This window comes from Acartia tonsa, chromosome 6, assembly GCF_053477335.1.
Source record: "Acartia tonsa isolate MP-2025a chromosome 6, ASM5347733v1, whole genome shotgun sequence".
Lineage (NCBI taxonomy): Eukaryota > Metazoa > Arthropoda > Copepoda > Calanoida > Acartiidae > Acartia > Acartia tonsa.
In genome coordinates, this window is record NC_137265.1 from 37,415,357 (window position 1) to 37,437,416 (window position 22,060).

General features: G+C 31.6%; 1 protein-coding gene across 1 annotated transcript in view; it reads left to right on the forward strand.

The window, feature by feature from the left end:
• LOC145322571 (uncharacterized) overlaps positions 1-22,060 on the forward strand; it is a 104,634-nt gene that overhangs the window by 71,495 nt on the left and 11,079 nt on the right. The window contains exons 36-48 of the mRNA XM_080164685.1: positions 1,868-1,950; positions 2,207-2,383; positions 3,285-3,404; positions 4,348-4,414; positions 5,464-5,565; positions 15,916-16,014; positions 16,699-16,853; positions 17,041-17,151; positions 17,421-17,494; positions 19,043-19,170; positions 19,960-20,039; positions 20,654-20,718; positions 21,778-21,886. Coding sequence (XP_080020811.1) covers positions 1,868-1,950; positions 2,207-2,383; positions 3,285-3,404; positions 4,348-4,414; positions 5,464-5,565; positions 15,916-16,014; positions 16,699-16,853; positions 17,041-17,151; positions 17,421-17,494; positions 19,043-19,170; positions 19,960-20,039; positions 20,654-20,718; positions 21,778-21,886 — 1,370 coding nt within the window. The remainder of the gene's footprint in view (positions 1-1,867; positions 1,951-2,206; positions 2,384-3,284; positions 3,405-4,347; positions 4,415-5,463; positions 5,566-15,915; positions 16,015-16,698; positions 16,854-17,040; positions 17,152-17,420; positions 17,495-19,042; positions 19,171-19,959; positions 20,040-20,653; positions 20,719-21,777; positions 21,887-22,060) is intronic.

A 22,060-nucleotide genomic window follows, 5' to 3' on the forward strand; every position in this document is an offset into this window, starting at 1 on the left:
GAATTAAACTAAATATTTACATCAGGTGATAATGGCACAAAGTAAATATTACTGTGGTACAGGGGAATATAATTAAATATTTACATCAGGTAATAATGGTACAAAGTCAATATTACTGTGGCACAGGTGAATATAACTAAATATTTACATCAGGTAATAATGGTACAAAGTCAATATTACTATGGCACAGGGGAATATAATTAAATATTTACATCAGGTAATAATGGTACAAAGTCAATATTACTATGGCACAGGGGAATACAACTAAATATTTACATCAGGTAATAATGGCACATTTTCAATATTACTATGGCACAGGGGAATACAACTAAATATTTACATCAGGTAATAATGGTACAAAGTCAATATTACTATGGCACAGGGGAATACAACTAAATATTTACATCAGGTAACAATGGCACATTTTCAATTTTACTATGGCACAGGGGAATACAACTAAATATTTACATCAGGTAATAATGGTACAAAGTCAATATTACTATGGCACAGGGGAATACAATTAAATATTTACATCAGGTAATAATGGTACAAAGTCAATATTACTATGGCACAGGGGAATATAACTAAATATTTACATCAGGTAATAATGGCACATTTTCAATATTACTATGGCACAGGGGAATACAATTAAATATTTACATCAGGTAATAATGGTACAAAGTCAATATTACTATGGCACAGGTGAATATAACTAAATATTTACATCAGGTAATAATGGTACAAAGTCAATATTACTATGGCACAGGGGAATATATCTAAATATTTACATCAGGTAATAATGGTACAAAGTCAATATTACTATGGCACATGGGAATATAACTAAATATTTACATCGGGTAATAATGGTACAAAGTCAATATTACTGTGGCACAGGGAAAAACAACTGTAAAAAAATTGTTTTGAGGTTTTTTTTCTGCTAGAACATATATCTTATGGAGAGTAACAGACACCCCACTCCCCCTAAGCCAAATAGCCAGAAACCTGCCTTAAAATTGTTTTAAACTTCCACTATTATTGGAAAATCATCGAATCAACTGTTTTTGAGATCTTTGAGGACTTACATATAAAATTTTACAACTTTATAATATTCTTTATACATGTACATATTTGTACAGTTACAAGTAGAAAAAAATGCCTTATTTAATAATACATGCACACATTCATTAATCAATAATTATTAGTATGAGATGGAAAATAATTAATGAAACGTGTCTTAATTCATGTACGACCTTCTGTCATTTTCATTTATCTTGTTTTTACACAATTATTACATAATAATTACAAGGGAAATACTAATCAAATGTAGCGTAGCAAGAATATAACTAAAATATCTTAAAAGCAATCAATATTATTATTATGTTGATTTTATTTTTATCCACTTAAAACTGTGAATAAAAATGTGGGGTGAACAAATTTTTTTTGAACTTTGTACCTTAATTTCTTCAAAATAATTGGAAATATTTAAATTTCACTATTTAAATTTTTATTATTTATTTAACATAATTACTGAAGAAACAAAATACATATTTAATAACTATTATAGATAATATTAGGCTGCAAATTTACTCTTTATGTTTCTTTCTTTTTCTTGATATATTTAGAAATACTGAAAACTTTTTGCAGTTCTTTCACAATAATTTCCCATTGAAAAATGCGGTGCCCTATATCTGTACACGTACTCAGTGGCTAATATCAACTATCCTAAACAACTATACCCATCCCCCCCCCCTTACTTAAATTCATTTAAGAATAAGTAGAGGGTGGAGAGGGGGTGTTTCAGTGCTCATCCAGGTACCATACCTGAAAGAAATCCGTTTTTTCTTATTCCTTTTTTATGTTTTATTAGATTGGAGAATATGAACCAAATTACAATAACATTGATAACAACACAATGGGAGGACTTCTTTATTTCAACAAAAAAGTTATAAGGTAAAAATATTTTTTGCTTTGGTGCATCAATTCTTTGATGATGAGGTAATTGGTTCGAATCTCAATCCAACACATTGACATAAACAGAGACATACATGATGTACATCCATTTATCGGCCATTTTCAAACCATTTAGATCCCTGGATACAGCTACTCTTTTAATAAGCCAAATTACGTAATCTATTTCAAATCAAATTAAATATGCCTCATCTTTGAGTTTGCGGTTATTAAGATTTTAACAAAATATTGTTTTCAGATGGCAAACATTTGATGGAAATAAGCCAGAAATAAATTCCAAGGAGTGTGGACCTTTCTCAAGTCTAGCCACTAGGCTAGGGGTGGAGTGTACTATAGCAATGACTATAGTGCTAAGTGGAATATTTATCCTGCTTCTTGTATTTTTGGCGGCCCTCAGTTTCAGCTTCAAGCATAGGTAAGTTGTTAAAACAGATCTATATTGTTTTTTTTTACTACCTGGCTGTGTAAATATTCACGACCCAATTGGTTGATTTTAATTGACACAATTGAGATTCGGCATAAGGTCACTGTGATATATAAAAATACAGTTATTTAACCCTCTAGTGTTTTACTCTAATGTTGTTAAGACTTTTTTTTACTGTTGCGTGCACAGGGTTGTGCTTGGTACTTGCTAAGAGATAATAACATTTTAGGAACACAGTAATAGTGTCTGACTGATTATGACGTAACAAAAAAAATTAGCCAATGAGAGGCCACTGTAAATTTTGCCATTGGTCAATAACGGCCTCTCATTGGTTAATTTTTTTGGTTACGTCATAATCAGTCCTACACTATTACTGTGTTCACATTTTAGTTAAGTGATTCAAACAGATAGACAACCAGATAGGCAGAAACTTGGTGTAAAATTTGTTATTCCCCCCTTCCCTCTAAAATTTCATGAAGGGGAGGGGGGCTTTTAAACTTAAAATTTCTCTTTTTGAGGGTTTGTATCAGAAGGTTATAGACCTCTTTCAAGTAAGCATAATTTTGGTGAAAAGGGATGAACCTCGGGGGGTGGGGGGGGGGGGCGTATCAACTCCTTACGCTTTTATTGAACATTTGGTGTTTTTAACAAGGGCATAAAAGTCTAGTTACAAAAGTTCTACAAAATCTCCACAGTTTATATTTTAAAATATTACTGTATAATAGTTTAGTGTTTCTGTTTAAAGATCTAATAACATTGTCGGTTAGCTTGGATATAACTGAACTTGTTATTTTTATTGAAAATTTAATTTTTTGTAATTTATTCATAAATTACTTCTTTATTAATAGTTTAATATTTTTTATGAGATAAAAAGATGAATTTTTTTCTCAAGGTACGATCGGAAAGTACGGGCAGCCGAGGAGCGGATGAAAGCTTTGGGGTTGTTGACACCCATGTCTGTCATAGCTCTGGATGAGTGGGAAATACCCAGAGATAGAGTGGTTACTAACAGGTAGGTGTTGACACCCATGTCTGTCATAGCTCTGGATAAATGGGAAATACCCAGGTATAGAGTGGCTACTAACAGGTAGGTGTTGACACCCATGTCTGTCATAGCTCTGGATGAATGGGAGATACCCAGAGATAGAGTGGTTACTAACAGGTAGGTGTTGACACCCATGTCTGTCATAGCTCTGGATGAATGGGAGATACCCAGAGATAGAGTGGTTACTAACAGGTAGGTGTTGACACCCATGTCTGTCATAGCTCTGGATGAATGGGAGATACCCAGAGATAGAGTGGTTACTAACAGGTAGGTGTTGACACCCATGTCTGTCATAGCTCTGGATGAATGGGAAATACCCAGAGATAGAGTGGTTACTAACAGGTATGTGTTGTCACCCATGTCTGTCATAGCTTTGGATGAATGGGAAATACCCAGGTATAGAGTGGTTACTAACAGGTAGGTGTTGACACCCATGTCTATCATAGATCTGGATGAGTGGGAGATACCCAGAGATAGAGTGGTTACTAACAGGTAGGTGTTGACACCCATGTCTGTCATAGCTCTGGATGAGTGGGAAATACCCAGGTATAGAGTGGCTACTAACAGGTAGGTGTTGACACCCATCGTTTCTATAGTACTTTGTCCATCCGTCTGTCAGTCCTTTACTCCGTAACACTATGGGGGAAATGTAAATTATTATCGGATGCTATTTAAGATACACAGCTGAATTTTTGGTGGTGATTCCCTTTACGAATCATCATCCAGTATATAATTTAATTGGTCCGTCAGCCTGTCAGTCACGCTACAAAAGTAGAAGTATTAAAACCTTATAAAAATCAATTACAAAGGTTTCTTTTCAAAACGTATTCTTCTTGCTTCACGACTACTAGATATTTGTTTTTTTTGCTTTGCAACTTATGGATGTTGTCATCCTTGTTTTACTATTCAGGAAACTTGGAGAAGGAGCTTTCGGGACTGTTTATGGTGGAGAGGCGTACTTTGATGATAAAGAATGGGTAAGCTACAAACATTTGTCTTAGTATTGCCAAAAATGTTCCAAAAAACTTTGTAATATTTGTGATTGGTGTAGCTGTGTTTAGTGCCCTAGGAAAATGGGGATGGATGTCACAGCTTTTGGCCTACCTATTCTATTGACGTCAGAGTAGAGGGAAGGCGGAAAGAAACCCCCTAGAAGAGATGGGTATTTCCAGAAGTCAATGGAATAAGCAGGCCAAAAGTTGTGACATCTATCCCCATTTTGCTCGGGCACTATAATCAGCTACGTGATTGGTCTAAAAATGTAAGGCAAAATAAAATTTCCAATTCTAGTTAAAGATTTTGGAACATATTTTGGCAAAAAAGATTGTTTTTGGGAAGTGTGTGTGTGTTTTTATGATAAATTTTGGGCTTTTTAGTTGATTTATATATTGTTGATCATGAAAATAACTAAAACTATATATTTCATTAAAATTAATATCTAAATTTCATGCTTATAAATAGATTTAAATGCATTTTTAATCTTATAAAAAAGCATTGGGATTTGATAAAATTTAAAAGTTTTCTTATTTTTAATTGTAGCTGAAGTGACTTTTTTGGTTGATATATAACTTTCAGTAATGATTTTCTGTGTTTAATTCATATTTTGGTATTATAAAATAGTTTGCACATATTGAAATATTTATTTTATAAAGGATTTAATAATTATGGAAGTTCTTATTTAAATTAAAGTATATAGTTTGTCCATTAAGCAGGGATATAGGGATGGGATAATCGATCTGAAATTTTAGTAAAAATTATAGAATTATATGGCAATAGAAAGAATTTACATAATGAAAACAGAACATTTCCTCAACTCAACAAGATTTCAAATATTGATAAAAGGAACTGAAATAAATTATTGTGTCCTGATTTAATATGTATATTCAAATGTACTGATTTTGGCCTTTCTTCAGCTAAATTTGATGAATTGAATAAAATACATATATATTTTATTATGTAAAGAAAATCATTTAATACTTTTTTTTACCATTGCTGTTGTTCTCTCCCTTAATCCCTGCCTTTTAAGATCAAACTGTCCGGCCTGTGGTCCCTAGCCTCACTAAAGGATATTGCCATGCGCAGTGATCAACTTGATTCAAACTATCTTCGCAAAGACAATCTTTTGAGAGTAAGAATAGATATACATCGCATCGTATTATAGACAGCTTTCCGCGGTTATTAAAATGAAAAACTATACGATTAAACTAGTTTTGTTAGCCCAGAGATGCTATAGGCACTGTCTAATAAAACTGGTATCAGTGTTAGGATTTTCATTTTAATATTCGTGGAAACTTTTCTGTAATTCGATGCTATACCTGATTTGCAGTATTTCTGAGGACCGGTTCTAATCCAGCGGAAATTAATCGGTTTCGAAGCCATACTGGAATATACATACATCTACCAGTTAGAGATGGATAAATGGACTAATAATTTGGGTCTAAATCTGTAAACAATCTGCTTTCAAATTAAAAGTATGATATTTAAATTTGGTTGAAGATATAAAAGAAGAAAAAAGAAAGAATATTTTATTTACCAAAAAGATAGAAAAGGAAAATATTTGAAAGGTCAAACAATTGACTATAACATATAATAAGCTTATTATTCCACGATATAATTATAATGGATTTATAATTGCTTGGATCTTACACCCGAATTTCATGCTCTCTGATAAAGTGAAACAAGCAGCTTGCTAAAATAACAATCCCCACCCCTCCCATTTACCCAACTGGGTGACGACTGACCTGCACGGAAGTTTAATGTTAGCAACCTTAATCCACGTAAATTCTATATCCATTGTAATTATAAGATCATATGATAAATATATTTTACCCCCTGTGGTTTTTATATTTTAATACAAAATTCAAAATATTAAAAATTATTGTTTTTGGTCCATTTACCTATCCCTATATATACCTGGATTAAATAAATAATTTAGAATCAAAATAAATCAATAGAAGTTCTACAATTATATTCATAGATTTATATATTTTGATGAAATGTAATATTTAAGATAATAAAAAACAAGAAAAATTATGGCCATCATTAGCGCAGCAATATTAAGCTTAAAACACTGTTTAGGGGAAAAGAATATTCATTTGCTGTAAAGTGAGAAGAAAGACATTTATGGCACTAAAAGCAATAAATATATTTAAACTCCACCAAATAACGTAACTGACAGTTTTTAAAGAGAGACGGTTGTGCTGTGTGCTTGCATACTAACTGGTGGACATGGACATACAGACCCTAATTATATAGTAACTGCGCTTATTTAAGAAACTTAAAAACAATAAAATTAATAACTTTTATTGCATTGTTTTGATAATCCTAAACTAGTTGTTGTTCATTTTATTGATTCTTCAGTTATTATTCTTTTAATTTTCCCTGCTTATTTATTTTTATTTAAATTTGCACTAGTATCGTACATTTTTGCTTATAATTTAGAAACAGCTGGCATAAGTTATAGGAAAAAAAACACAGTTGTACCCTTAAATTTAATTGCCCTTATTTAATGCATGTTAATTATTTACAATGCCTAGTCAAATAGTTTTTTTTTATTTTTCATCAATTTCAATTTGCTGTTAATACTTTTTCGTCATTAGTTTTGCCACAAAGCCAACTAAAATAATGGCCTCCACAAAGTTTGTCTGTAATTTTTACGATTTTCAAGAGACCTATGTTTTTATGAAAACTAATCTTGTGGTTTTTAATTTCACTGATAATCTAGAATGTTGTCCCACTAAGTTGGCTTTAACTTTTACTTGTATATACTACTTCATACTTTTTGTCCAATATAGATGACATTTGTTTATATAAACATTTTCTTTCATGTTGAAAAGGTCGGCAACATCCATTCTTACGTATGCAATACAACCAGTGGAGGAAACTAGCCATTCCTGTTCCCTTTCTAAAACTTTATTTATTCATGAATCTTTTAGAAAAGACAATGGATGCTAAACTGATGTTTACTCATAATTATAATAACCCCTTCATTAAAGATTTTGTGCTTCCAAGTGAGAAAACATATCTATAAAATATTTCCAATATAATTTAAAGATCAATGTCCCCTCCCTTCCTTTATTAGGTTTGGTTAAGTAAGGTTAAAGTAACTTATAGAAATAGGCTAAAACATACCTGTCACCTAGAACTCAGTGGTAAGTGAGATATTAACCTACAAGCAAAAAAACTTTCCTACTTTAAATAATAATTATATGTATAAACACAGTTTATTTTTTTAACTTTTTTTATTGATGGAATACATATGTTTCTCTATAAAAATAGATCATCAGTTCCAATTAAGATGTATAAAATAAGAATTAAAAAAATATATGTCCTTACATTTTGAATCCTTTTAAAAGACTAAATAAGAAAGAAGTGTTAGAAAATTATACCCCCTGCGGGGTTTTTTACTGCTTATATTCTCTTGGGGTTTTGGGGAATTAGCATCTTTATATAATAGGATTTTCAAAAATTAGAAAATATTATGTTTCAACAGAACCTAGTAATAGTGTCCAACTTTTTATCTTTGTGACGTAACAAAAATCCATCTCTTTTTTAGGGGTTTCCTTTCCCACCTCCCCTCTCATCCTTCGATTTTTGTTACATCACAAAGATAAGGTTCGTTTCAACACAAATAAGTAGAAATGTCGATATTTTGCAAATATGGACACCTTAACGTATGCCTTATAGTCGACATAAACCATTGAAATTCCCTATCGGCAGTCTGCAACATTATTCTACAGAATTCATTGGTCCACTGGAGATTTAAAGATCAGGATTTTCCAAAGGTTAAGAAATGTATCGCTGACAGATACCTAGTAGTCCAAGAATTTACGCAAGTTTAAAAAGAACTTAAATACTGCTCTTAAAAGTACAATTTTAGATTTATAAGTGCCAGTCCCATATCAAAATTTGTTTGTTTGTATATTTTTGAAAAAAAACTATTTATAAATATTTATAAAACTAATATACTAATTATGCACTATACAAAATCAGAACCTTAATTTTCCTGTCATCGATGTATCAAGTTTATGGTAATACCTTTAATACAAGAGATGAAACTAATGCATTGGTGACACATAAATACATAAGATAATATTATTACAAAAGTTGCATTTGGAAATATAAGTTGAGAGGGTACAAATAAACCTTTTCTATAATAAAAAGGATAGTTGCATGAAGTGCATTTCAGAAAACTGATTTAAAGCATAAGTTACAAGTAATTTTTTCAAATATATGCCCAATAAATGTAGTTTAATATGCAGTTCACTAAATTAAAGTTTAAATGCATTTCGTGCAACTGGCATTCTGTCTGTAACAATATTGGGGAAATTTAATTGTCGTGACTGCTATTTAGAGGATAAACTTATGATTATTTTGGTGAAGATGCCCTCTACCAAAGAGCATCCAGTATACAACTTACTTCGTCCGTCAGTCACTGAACATCTGCTCTATAGATCAATTTGTTCGATTTATACCTATGAATGTTGTCATCATTGTTCTATCAATGAGCAAAGGAAAGCATAATTCATCTTGTATTGATTGATAGGGACCAAACAATCGACAACCTTGAATAATACAGGGATAAGGGATGGGAAACGTACAAAAATATTATTTCAGGCCTATTTCAAGCCTAGGCCTATAAAAACAGTTATGGGATGGTGCATTAGCTCGTTATCAACGCTAATGAAATAGCTGAGTATGTGTGTGTAGATAATAATAATAATGTATAATTATAGATCGTATAACCCAGACAACCTGGCCCAAGTGGTTGGGAACATTTTCGTCTGATAGCAAATTACTTTCTGCTCTTTTGTAGTGACTTGGATGTGTTAATATTTCCAACGTTATTGGATGATATTCAAAGACCCAATTAAAAATCAGCAAGGTGTCCCCAAACTGTGGATTAAGTAACATAAAGCTCGTGCCCCATCTAATATTTTACTTTAATTCTTGAATGGAGAGAAGGATTCATCTTTAGCATTATTGACAAGAACATTTCTTTTCTTTTTTATAATATCTTTTTTTGTATTACATAAAAAGCTCTGAAAAAATTATACAAAAATAGTATAATAAATAATATATAAATAAATAAAAGATTCACCATACATGAACCATGGAACCACATACATTTTTAATAAAGAGGCTACTCTTTAAATAACCATGACAATTTAAAAATGATACCTACAAACGAAAATTGACAATTAGGAGTGACAGCGCTTCTACTTATTTTATTTCAATTTTAAGCGAATATATATAGCCTAAAAACAGAAAGTTTGACGATAAAAGTGCTTATTTTATTGTCCCAATTATTCCCTGGAATCATCATTCCAAAAAAATCATGATAGTAGTATAGTTATATCATGTAAAAATTCTTGTCAAAATATTAAGCGCCTTTAGGTGTCATGTGTGACGTCATAAAAATACGTTTTTTAGGGATTTCCTTTTCCACTTCTCCTCTCATCCCTTCTTTTTAGGCGTATTTTATGACGTCACACATAACACTTTCCGGCGTTTCAAAAATATTTTTGAAACACATCTAAACGAACTTTTTATTAATGATATAAAAGTAAATTATGACTGACGGTTACAGTATCTTGCAAACATCTCTTAATTAATTATATGAGCTAGTCGTTACGGACTTAGCTGGACTCATCTTAATTGTAGAAAAGCTTTTATCTTAAAGATAATTGGACTTGGTTAATGGTTATTGCATGTAAGTATTGCATGTAAGTTTTGATATAATTTTATCAATATAACTTGTGGAGTTATTGATAGATCTGTCAAATAAATCATATTTTGATGCTTTATTGCTTTTATTTCTAGTGTATATTGTACATTAGATTCTTATCATATTATATAATAGAAAAAAAATAAAGTAAGAAATGCATCTATTGAACAAGGATTACAAAATCCATAAAAGCGAAGCCCTGAAACGGTAGGACAAACTAACATTAGCTCTGGTAAAGTATCAGAACTGAATAAGCAAAATATAAATGTGTAAGTTTTGACAAAATTTACGTAAACTTGATCCAAAACTTGACTTATATTTTTAGGACTTGAATATAGATATGCATCGCTTATAATATTGTAATTTGTTTTCTTAGAAATCAGTATTTCAAAAATCAGATATATTGTATAATTATATCACATAAAAAATGAACGTACGGACATTCTGGTAACGATTACAGAGTTGCTACGCTTTCTTTATCATACCAAACTGTTAAAAGAATTTTCATCAGTTTGAAATCGATAGTAACATAAATTCTAACATGTCTAAATTAACAAAAAAGATCTAACTGTCACATAACAGTTATGGTCGGACGGGCGGACCGACCGACCATTATCATAGAAAAACTTCGGTTTTAAAAATAAGATAATATAAAATGATCCTGCTAAACTTTGATGTGGTTATTGTATTACCTGAAGACTATATTGATACAGTACAATAAATTAGAATTCTTGGCCCGTCAACTATATCTATAAGACAGACGTATAGATAGACAGACTAGTTATAGAGTTGCTCTGCTTCAAATAAATATCTATGTTTGAAACATATGACACATTAATGTTCCCACAAATCAAAGCCCAATTCTCTCTCTTTCAAAAATAAATCCTTTTACTTTGAAAAGATGTGTTAATATTTCATATGGGGCTGGTAGGTCGACCCCCCCCCCCCTCAGAGGAGACTCAAAGCTCGCTATTATTTAAAGTTTCAAAAGGGTGATGTGATTGGTTGAAATAACGTGTAGGAGAGATCTTAACTAAAAAGAAAATGATCCCGTTTGGCTATTCATTTGATTTTTGGAATAATGATTTCTAAGAAAAAAGTTACTTAGGCAATTTGGAAACAAATTTATATACAACTTTTAAAACAATCAATTGATATAATGTTTTTATGACATTCTAAAAGTGTTAATGTTCGTTTGTACTACTGTTTTAAGAATGTTGTCATTCTTGCTAAAAAAGCAAATAGCAGGTCCAGAGAAAGAAGTTGGGTTAAGGATGGTCCAATAGTCATAGATAGGATTATTCCGAAGATTTAATGTCTGTCAAATAAAAGGAACATTAGTTTTCTCAATTTGCCAAGATCTTTATATTTATAACAAATATTTGTTCCAATTATTTTTACTTTTATACTTCCTCGATTCCATAACCCTTACTAGATTCCATACTTGCATTGTATGTATGTAATAGCCCTGATTCACTGAAGTTAGGATTTAGATAAAAACTGAGATTGAAAGTGTGAGAATCCTTTGGCCAATCTTAGATCAGTAAGGTTCGCTGAGTGTTACACTACAAGCTGACCCGCAATTCTAGTGGAAGCTACTCAACTATTACATCACTCTGGCCTAAATTTTTTGCAGGTGTTCCATAGTAAACCACCTATATAATCCTAACTTAGGGACATCTCAGGTTGAGTGGATATAATATGACAAATTGCAACAGTATTTGCCAACCAAGTGCAAAGTCTATAATGAAACTTGAATTCGCTTAGTGCGCTAACCACTACTCTTAGGACACCCCTTTACTTGCGCCATTAAAAGTTTTGTTATGAATTAGTTCCTAATAAAGTGTTACCTTTCATCGATTATTCATAAATAAAATAAAACATTAAGTAGATAAAGATTATTGATTTTTAGATCTAATTGAAGTCCCAAATTTTTTTAAGCTAACAAAAAAAAGAATGTGCTTTTTAAACAAATAATTTACTGTCTAATGTCCCTTCCCTCCCTGTGTATTTTCATTTATCATCAATGTGATATTCAAATACATGTTAATCTACTATTATTATTTCTAATTTTACTAGATCTATTAAATTTTGAAAATTAAGGGAATTGGGGTCCAGTGCTCGAGAGGCACTATGTAGGAAAGCACCGGTAGTTTATTTCCTACAAGTTTTGTATGATGACATTAAGAAATTTTATAATCTGAATAAAAACAAAGTACAAGCAAAGACCATGAACTATAATATATTTTAATGTTAGCTTGACTTTAACATGGTATTTGACAAATATTTTTTTTCTTATTTAAGTAACATAATGTTTGTTTGTAGGGCTGTGTGTCTTTACCAAAAGACCTCGCTAATTGTTGGTCCTTGGAATGTATTTAAAATATTTTGAGGGAGGGCATCTCAAACCCCCCCCCCCCCCAAGTTTTTGTTTCTTTAAAGTGTGTTGTCCACCTATTTTGATACTGATTTATAGTACTTGAAGTACTGAATAGAGTGTGAAATATAACCAGTAGTCTAAGAATGTACACAAATTCAAAGATTCAAAGGGCATATAACCACTTCATCACTACTTAAGTTGAAATAATATTAATTTAACCTTTTAAACTCTCTTTTTGTATCCATTATGGTAAATAAACCTTTTAAAAACCTATAGGACTCAAGTAATCACAATATTACGTACTGTATAAAATCGGACCCTGAATTTGCTTGTTATCCAAAATAGAGTTAATGTTTTGATGTACTTTGTATCTATTTTCTTTTTAGGGTAACTGTGTTTTTTTTCTCAGACATTGTTTTCCTAAAAACTTCGCAGTACTTTCATCCATAATCCCTTTTTCTTCGTTTTAACTCTTAGCTCTCTTTTTATGAAGAAAATCTAATTATTTCCAGTTCATAGTGACTTTTCAAGTAGAATTCTTTTTTATATTTTATATCAAATCGTCCGTGCCCCTTCCTGTCCCGGCATTTCTTTACATGGTTCTTTACATTACAAGGAAATAAAAGTACAAGATAGTTCAGCTGTTACAACTTACAAAATTTTAGGGAAAAAAACAATTAACTAGTATACAGTACTTCAATGTAACAGTAACATTTAGTGACAATGAAGAACGAATAGATCCAATAGAACAGTAGCTTCGCTGTTAAAAATTTATTTTATTGTTGTGAAAAATGGCAATTTGAAATTTTAATTGTAAGTTAGACGAAGCCCAATCTGCACCACTTTTGTACCACTTTGATTCTTGTGACTTAAAAAAATGAGGGATTCTTCATTTCTTTTTTAGGGGTTTTCTTTCCCACTTCTCCTCTCATCTCCCTCCTTTTTATGACGTCACAGGAATCAAAAGTGGTGCAGATTGGGCTTCGTCGTAAGATAAAAAATAAAAAGAACGCCCAATCCTTTTTTTGGGAAAGGAAAAATAACCCATTTAAACTCCCCCTTGGACGTCCCTGGAAAAGAATGTACATTAAATCCATCGTGTTACTATTAATTATATACAATTCGGTGGAAATTATTGCTTAGAACTGGTTTTATTCTAGCAGAATTAATTTATTTCTGGACAATACTGGAATAAGATACATGCATAGAGACTAAAAAGTATAAATATGTACTGAGCATGCATGTAGATTTATGAATGAAGTATTAGTAGTGCAACTGCTCTATTTCGTCTTTGTTCGTGACCAATCCTGCCTTTTTTATGTTCGAACAAACACACATCTGCAATACATAAAGTAGTAAGCTTTTTTTTTCTTCTGAATTTTAAGATTTCAATAACTACTGAACTTACAGAGTTCTCCATTTTAGGTAGCTTGACATAAGTCCTGGGATAGTTAAAGGGTATTTTTTAGTTGAAAATTTACGTATTGCTAAAATTTTACCACCTCCCAGCCCCTTTAAATAAAGATCTCCTCGTCGCTATTAGTACAACTGCTAGTCTTGTATATATTAGAGAATTTTTTAACAAGTATCAGTTTCTTCGCTACTTGTGGACATTCCCGTCCTTGTATAAGATAACATGGTGTATGCTTCGTATGAACCAAAATTGGGCTAATGATCTTTATTATACATTGGCATGCTCTAGGGGCCTCTAGGCTTACTTGAGGTAGAGGGGGAAGGGAAGTCGACCATTCCCCATTTTTTATATTAGTTTAAAAAAGAAAAGGTAAATTTCTTTTAGGGGTGATTTCTCATGAAGTGTGGTTATACCCTCCTCCAAAAGAGCTATAAATCTTCCAAGGACCTATGAGTAGCTATTTGTAAAGGAGAACCTAATCGGTTCAGCGGTTTGCGATATTCTTTGGTACAGACAAACAATCAGACACACAAAGACATCCTGTTAATTTTATGTTAGGATTCAAACCCTCTACTAGAAATGATCTTAATATGGCCTTGGTTTAATATGTATGTCTGGTAAGAAGAATATTATTTTCTATTTTCTTGGCCTTCTATGCTATATACAGAACACTAGCGGCTACGCCCCCTAGAAGCCTCTAGGGGCACTTAAGTGAGAAAAGTCGACCTAATCCCATAATAATTTGAGTTTTAAAAGAATAAAAAAAAAATTTTGGAGGAGGGGGGGGCTAAAGACACCCTCCCCAAAAATAGTTTAAAGCCTTCCCAGGACCTATAAGAAGCTTCACTGTAAAGGAGAACAATATCAGTTCAGCGGTTAGCGAGATCCTTCGGGACAGACAAAAAACGCTTACTACTTTATATAATACTAGCGGCTTCGCCCCTAGCCTCTAGGGGCTTTGCCCAAGAGGTGATAAAAAAAAATTATTGCGAGAGACCATAAAGGACCATGGAAACTCCTTCAAAAAAAAAAAAAAAAAAAAAAAAAAAAAATGGGGGGGGATTTTTTGGTTTTTGGGGGGGTTGGGGGTGTCCCACCCCCCGAGAAAATAGCTTAAAACCACCACAGGACCAATAGGTAGATACCCTGAAGAGTAGAATCCGATCGGTTCAGTGGTTACCGAGATCTTAAGGGACAGACAGACAGACGGACGGACAGACGGTCAGACGGACAGACGGACAGACAGACATCGTTCTGATAATAATAATATTGTAATACACTTGACAAACTTAACTATAAATACAGGGAGGTAAGAGAAATGAGACTGAAAATTACAGCGGTACCCAAAGTTTTCTTGCAACGCCATACTGTTTTATTTGTTAGCTCAAAAACTTTTGGTATTTTTATTGCAATTTGATTGGTTGATTAAAAACTACAATTGTCAAAACACTTTTCAATGAATAATATTGATCTACAAAGGGGGGGGGGGTAATAGAGTTAATCATTATTGGGGGTGTATATCAAATATATTTTCGCCAGTGTTATAAAATATTTTTTTTACAAAATATACTTCTAAAATTATTTATTTTATTTTGCATGTACCCGCATTATTTTATTGTTTATTGTAAAATTATTCAAAACTTAATAGTAAAATATATTAGGATAATTGAAAAAACTCTTATTTACATATTTTATGTAATGCCTTCAAAATTAAATGTTGCTCCCAGAAAAAGATATTTTATCTGAAGAAAAACTATTTTGTCTTATAATATAATTTAATCTAAAAATACACTTTCAGAAATCCATTTTCTTTTTTCCCAATAAAGTTTTCTTCAGATGACATATCACCCCCTGATTTTTAATGTTCCTGTAAATTTAAGATTAATTAAATTCATGTTGTAAATAAATAATAAATAAAATCAAAAAATTATATCTAATTTAAATATTTTGAATTTAGGTTGCTGTAGCTGTGAAAACACTAAAGGTTGGTAGTTCCTTTGAAGAGAAGTTGGACTTCTTGAGCGAGGCTGAGATGATGAAACGATTTGATCATAAGGTAATAAATGTATAAGTAAGATGTATAACCCAGACAACTATCTTTTTCCAGTGGTGGGGACCTTTTAGTCTGATAGCAAATTGTTTTCTGCACTTTTGTGGAGACTTAGCTGTTTTAATATTATCCGACACTATTGGCTGATATGCAAAGACCCAATTGAAAGTCGGCACAGGGTTCCCTTCCCGCGAAAATACTGTCCATTAAACCCTACCCTCTCTATTCTTTTAATCATAAGGTAAACAACTCAAAGGGTGCTTTCCTAAAATTAAAAATAAACGAATCTCTTTATAATTTACTATGTATGTCCGTCTGTGCGCCAGTCTGTAATGCTATGGGGAAATTATGATTTTCTTGGCTTCTATTTAAGATAGTATGCTAATTATTTTTGTGAAGAAGTCCCTAACCAAAGAGTAACAAGTATACGATTCACTTGGTCCATCGGTCTGTCAGTCAAGCTATAAAAGACATTATACCAAGGTTTCGAGATTTTCTATAAATTATCACACCTTCTTTTTTTTTTTTTTTTTTCTCTCCCTCTCTTTTATGACCACTAAAGATCTGTTATATAAATCTGCTTGTCCTCTTTTCATACTATAGGAAATAAGTGTAATAAATATTTGGTGAATACATAGGTGTTTTAATGTAAAAAACTTAAATGTGATTCAATCTATTAATAAATTCTAGAATATAGTAAAATTGTTGGGAGTGTGTACCCGTAACGAGCCAGTGTACACTGTGATGGAGTTCATGCTGTACGGAGACCTGAAGACATATCTGCTCGCCAGGAGGCATCTCGTCAACGAGAGGAACAGGGAGGAGATGGATGAAGTTTCTAACAGGTATACCCAATCTTCAGGGATATATAAATTAACGGTAAACGGATGTATATATCCAATAAAGCTCATCCCTTTTGTAGATTAGAATTATTGGTTGAAAAGAATTGGACATTGCTATTTTAATCAAACCTTTTCTTTATTCTAACTCAGCTTATGTTCTTTTAAAATAATGTTCAATTATTATCTTTAGGAGATTGACGTCAATGGCACATGATGTAGCGAAGGGTTTGGCTTATTTAGCCGACCTCAAGTACGTGCATAGAGATCTAGCATGCAGAAATTGTTTAGTCAACTCTAGCAGGTGAACAATCTTTTCTTAAAGAGTCATTTATGGAGGGAGGGGGGGGGGAGTGTTAGGTCAGCTCTAAGCATTCAATTTTAGTTTATAATAGATAAATTGTTAAAAAAATTGAGTGGAAGGTTTTTTTTAGAGGGAACATACCCTTATCCCATAGTTATAAATTTTCCCAGGACCTATGAGAAGCTACACTGTAAAGAAAACTAAATGGAGATATCCTAATCTTTATAGAACACTCTTTACATGTTAGATATATATTTGTTACTATTTAGAACTGTGAAATTGGCTGATTTTGGTATGACTCGAGCAATGTTTGAACATGATTACTACAAATTTAGTAGAAAAGGTAACCTCAAATCATATAATAATACGTACTAGGATATATTCCATGAAAAGCCTTTATTTCGATTCTATGTAAAAGGGGGTTCTCCATTGTGTATAGCTAAAGATTTTACCAATTCTAAAACTCCTTGACTGTAAGTTTTTCTTATGAATATATGTTTATTGTTTAATACACCCTAATTAGACGGTTGATTGGAATCGCACCCAAACGGGATTGAACGTACTCAAGTCCAACGCTTCTAGAGGCAGTCTAAGCCATGCAGTAGCCTACCCACTTCGTGGGTCTAACCTGAGTTATCTTCGAAAATCCAATTTAACCTCACCTAACTTATTTTTGAAATTTTTCCATTCCCGCGTGAGTGCAATTCTATATCCATAATTTTGATTTCAAGTAATAAAAAAGGCTAAAATGAGACATAACCAAAATAAATAACAATATGTATGAAATTTGAATAATAAAAATCATGATTTTGAGATATATACATCGTGGAACGACCTTTTTAAATGAACTTAAATAATGCAAACAAATTCTTTGAATATAAGATCGAATCTTGGTTATTCCTAAAATAAAACATCAAACACGAAATTTCCATTTTAATTTACAGAATAAAATGCATTTTTATATGTATAAGCTTGCTAAAATTTCTTTACCTTGTGTAAATTTGTAAACGTTTTATTTATAAAAAATATTTCTTAACCCTTTAAATATCCTTTATAAATTTGACAAGTTCTAAATACCATTAATCTAAATTCAATCATTACGAACATTGGAACTTTGTCTTTAATGGGTTAATTTGGGGGTTTAAGATTAGTTGTAAATCTAACCACTAGAATAATAATTTTAGAGTTTAATGCATTACTTTTAATGCAAATTCTTTTCTTTAAATCAATTATTTTTATTGTAGGACTAGCTATACAATAATAGAATTTTTTAAAATTTACCTTTTTAAAATTTCCTTAATAAGATTTTAGGAAACGATTTTTATTTAATTATGTATTTATAACAATATATTAATAGATTAAATTTATAACAACCAGCCTCTTGTTATTAAACTACATTAGTAATTATTATGAGGAGAATTATGTAAAATAACATTTAATCTCCATTAGAAGTAAATAAAGTTATTTCTCGTATTCATTTGAATCCGGTGGATAGGAACCGGTTCTCATGAATACGAAAAAACTATATCTAGCATCGTATTATATCCAGTTTTCTACATTCTATATCCGCGGAAAGCCGTTTATAATACGATACGAGAAATAACTATTCCCGTATCGCTTTCAAACCAATTAATATCGGCTATACTCAAAAAATGCCTATCTCAGAAAATGCATATCTCAAAAAACGCCAATCTCAGAAAACGCTTATCTCAAAAAAACGCCTTTTCATAAAATGCCGGTAATCTTCCATACGAAAAAAATATATATTTAGCACTGTATTATATCCAGTTTCCTACGAATATAAAAAATATACAATCATAAGATTTTATATCCGTGGAAAGCTGTTATAACACGACAAGAGAAATAACTATTATATAAACTTTGAATCCAGGAATGTTACCTGTCCGCTGGATGTCACCAGAGTCGCTGGTGGATGGTATGTTCACACCCATGTCTGATATCTGGAGCTACGGAGTTCTTCTCTATGAGATGATTACATTTGGATCTTTTCCTTTTCAGGTTTGGGTATTTTTTTAATAAGTTTTTAGGGAGGCCAGGTTTGGATTTCAGGGGCGATTTCTCTTTGGAGTTCAATGTACCCCCCCTTAGAATAGTTATGAATCTCCTCTGGAAAATCACGGTTGGAAAAGTGTTGACATTGTTACTTTGTACAACACAGTCCAAATTCAACCTGACAAATTAAAATACAACAATGAATTCTTATTAGACCTGTTTTCGTTCATTTTATTTATACAAATTGTAATAATTGTACTTTTCCATAAAAAAGAAATAATTTGCTTACAAAATTTACAAGTTGCATAAGATTTGAAAAAAATTAAGTTGAACAAAAAATCAAAGAAACTGTTAAATTCAATTTTGCTTTTGGAAATCAAATTATTTGCAAGTTAAACTTTGTTTTCAAATAGAATAAAAAGTAGTATTTTGTATTTTTGCATAGTGGGCGAAAATATAAGAAGGAAGAAAAGGTTAACAAACTATAATAGTTATATCGCATTGTATTAAAGAAAGCTTTCCGCGGATAATAAAATGAAAAATTATAAGATTGATATTGGTTTTGTCAGCCCTGAGAAGCCGAAGGCTGTGCTAACAAAACTGGTATTAATATTATGATATTGATTTAATAATATCAATATCATAAAATTTTAATATTGCCCAGAACCGATTATAACCATCGGATATTAATTGGTTGGTAGCCTTACTGATGTAGTTATATTGAAAAAGTTATTTTTGTCTAAAATTGATTTTGTTTTAATAGATGAAGTTAGTTTTTATTTCAAATTATTTCAGGGTTTATCAAACAACCAAGTGCTGGAGCACGTTAAAGCTGGACATACCCTCAATATTCCCTCTGGTATCAAATCACAGCTGTAAGTTACATTTTAAGTAGTGAAGCTACTCTGCAAGCTATCTTGTTGGCTGTCCGTCGATCTGTAACAGATGTAACAATAGGACACACTACTATTTAATGTTTAGTGGCTAAACTAAATTATTAGTCCTATGGTCGCACAGTTTATTTAGTTCTGAGAAATTCATCACAATACTCTTCAAGTTACACTAAAATAAAAAGAGTGTTGTTATGCTTTCAATTTATGGGTTAAGATTTGCTACAACACACAATATCCTCCTGTCTGTCTGTCATTCTGTATTTGAGACTAATATTCTTTCGGTGAAATGTTTTTGATTTGTTTTAAAGTTTTAAAAGAATAATAAGCCTTATTTTCCTCCCATCTGTTTAGCTGTTCCTTGACTTTTATATTCATGTGCTTCGTAACTTATGGATGTTATCATCCTTGTTTTGTTTGGAATCTAAGCTTTGGATTAGAAATAAATGCTTTGATTTTCTTTATGACATAATTAAGGGTATCATTTCATAAGCCTTGGTCTTAAGTATCATGTCAAAATTAAAGACAAAACCTTAAATAATATTTCTTAGGTTTTTATATATGTATGTATTTTAGACTTTTTTTTTATGTAATTTAAGGGCTACATTGTTACGAAGTTGTTGGAGCCAAACCCCTACGAAGCGGCCCTCTGCTGGTGAAATAGGTAATGGTATCCTTTTCTTAAATTAGTACTTGGATGGATGTGTGTGACGGGCTATATGTCTCTAACATACTGAACTAATAGGTTTACAGATTTAGGAGGAGCTTTTTATTATTATTAGACGGTATTGTCGTCCACAGATAAGTAAATAAAATAAAATATTTTGAATGACATCATCTTTTCTCAATTGCAGTCGTCTAAAATCGATAAAATACTTATGTTGAAAGCGAAACTTTTTAAAAATTAGGTTACTTTTGTCTATCTGTTCGTACGTCTGTAACGGATAGCTCTTATTGCTAATTTAGGCATGTCAAAATTGTCCAATTAGTTTCAAACTTGGTATGGTAATTCCTGAAACAAACGCAGAAACTCTATCAATTTAAATTCTTGACAATATATTAACGTAAATTCTTGACAATATAAGTGTCAATGTTCGTTTATCGCACAGTCTGATTGTAAAGCTTCACTTTTATGGAGGTTGTCATCCTTGTTATCTGTATATATTATTCTGTTACATAACGAGTAGGATGAATGTTTTATTTTCTTATTTGATAGCACACAAGTGAACAATTCAATTTTAACATTGTAAAACGCATTAAAAATATAATAAGAATGATCATAAAAAGCGAAGCTATATAAATCCGATAGATAAACTATAACAAAGAAACAACGTATTCAATATTTGAATAACTCTGAACAAAAATATCTTGTTAATTAATCTATTCTAAATTTACTTGACTACAAAATAATTAAATTTTAAGACCTGATTATAGAAATGCTTCGCTTGTAACATTATGTCTAATCGTCCTTTCAAAAGGACTTTAACATAATGATTGCTAAAATTGCTAAACTTTCTTTATTGTATCTAACTTTCATATGAATCATAATAATGGCAAGTTTGAAATCGAAAGGACAATTCTAGCATGCCTAAATAAACTATCTGAGCTATTCGTTACAGACGTACGGACAGGCCGATCATTATTACAAAAAAATTTTCTTAATGGATTATTTTTTTACGTAAAAACAACAATTCTAAACCTTAAAATCTTTAAATTATTTTAGTTGAGCTGCTATCGAACAATATTCGGTTGATCAGTCCCTGCATAGATGTGCCCCTGGCCTCTGTACAGATAGAGAGGACAGACTCCCTTGAGATGGTCCCTGGCATGGGGTAAGTAATAAATTAAGCCCGCGACTGTAGCGTAACACGGAGCGCATCAGTGATAGGGGGTGGTGATAGGTTCGAATTTAGACCTAACAGCATCATAACAAAATATGTGTGCACTTATATATAGCTGCTATGTCAAATTCGTGACATTTATGGCAAGAATAAGGAGTATGCTTT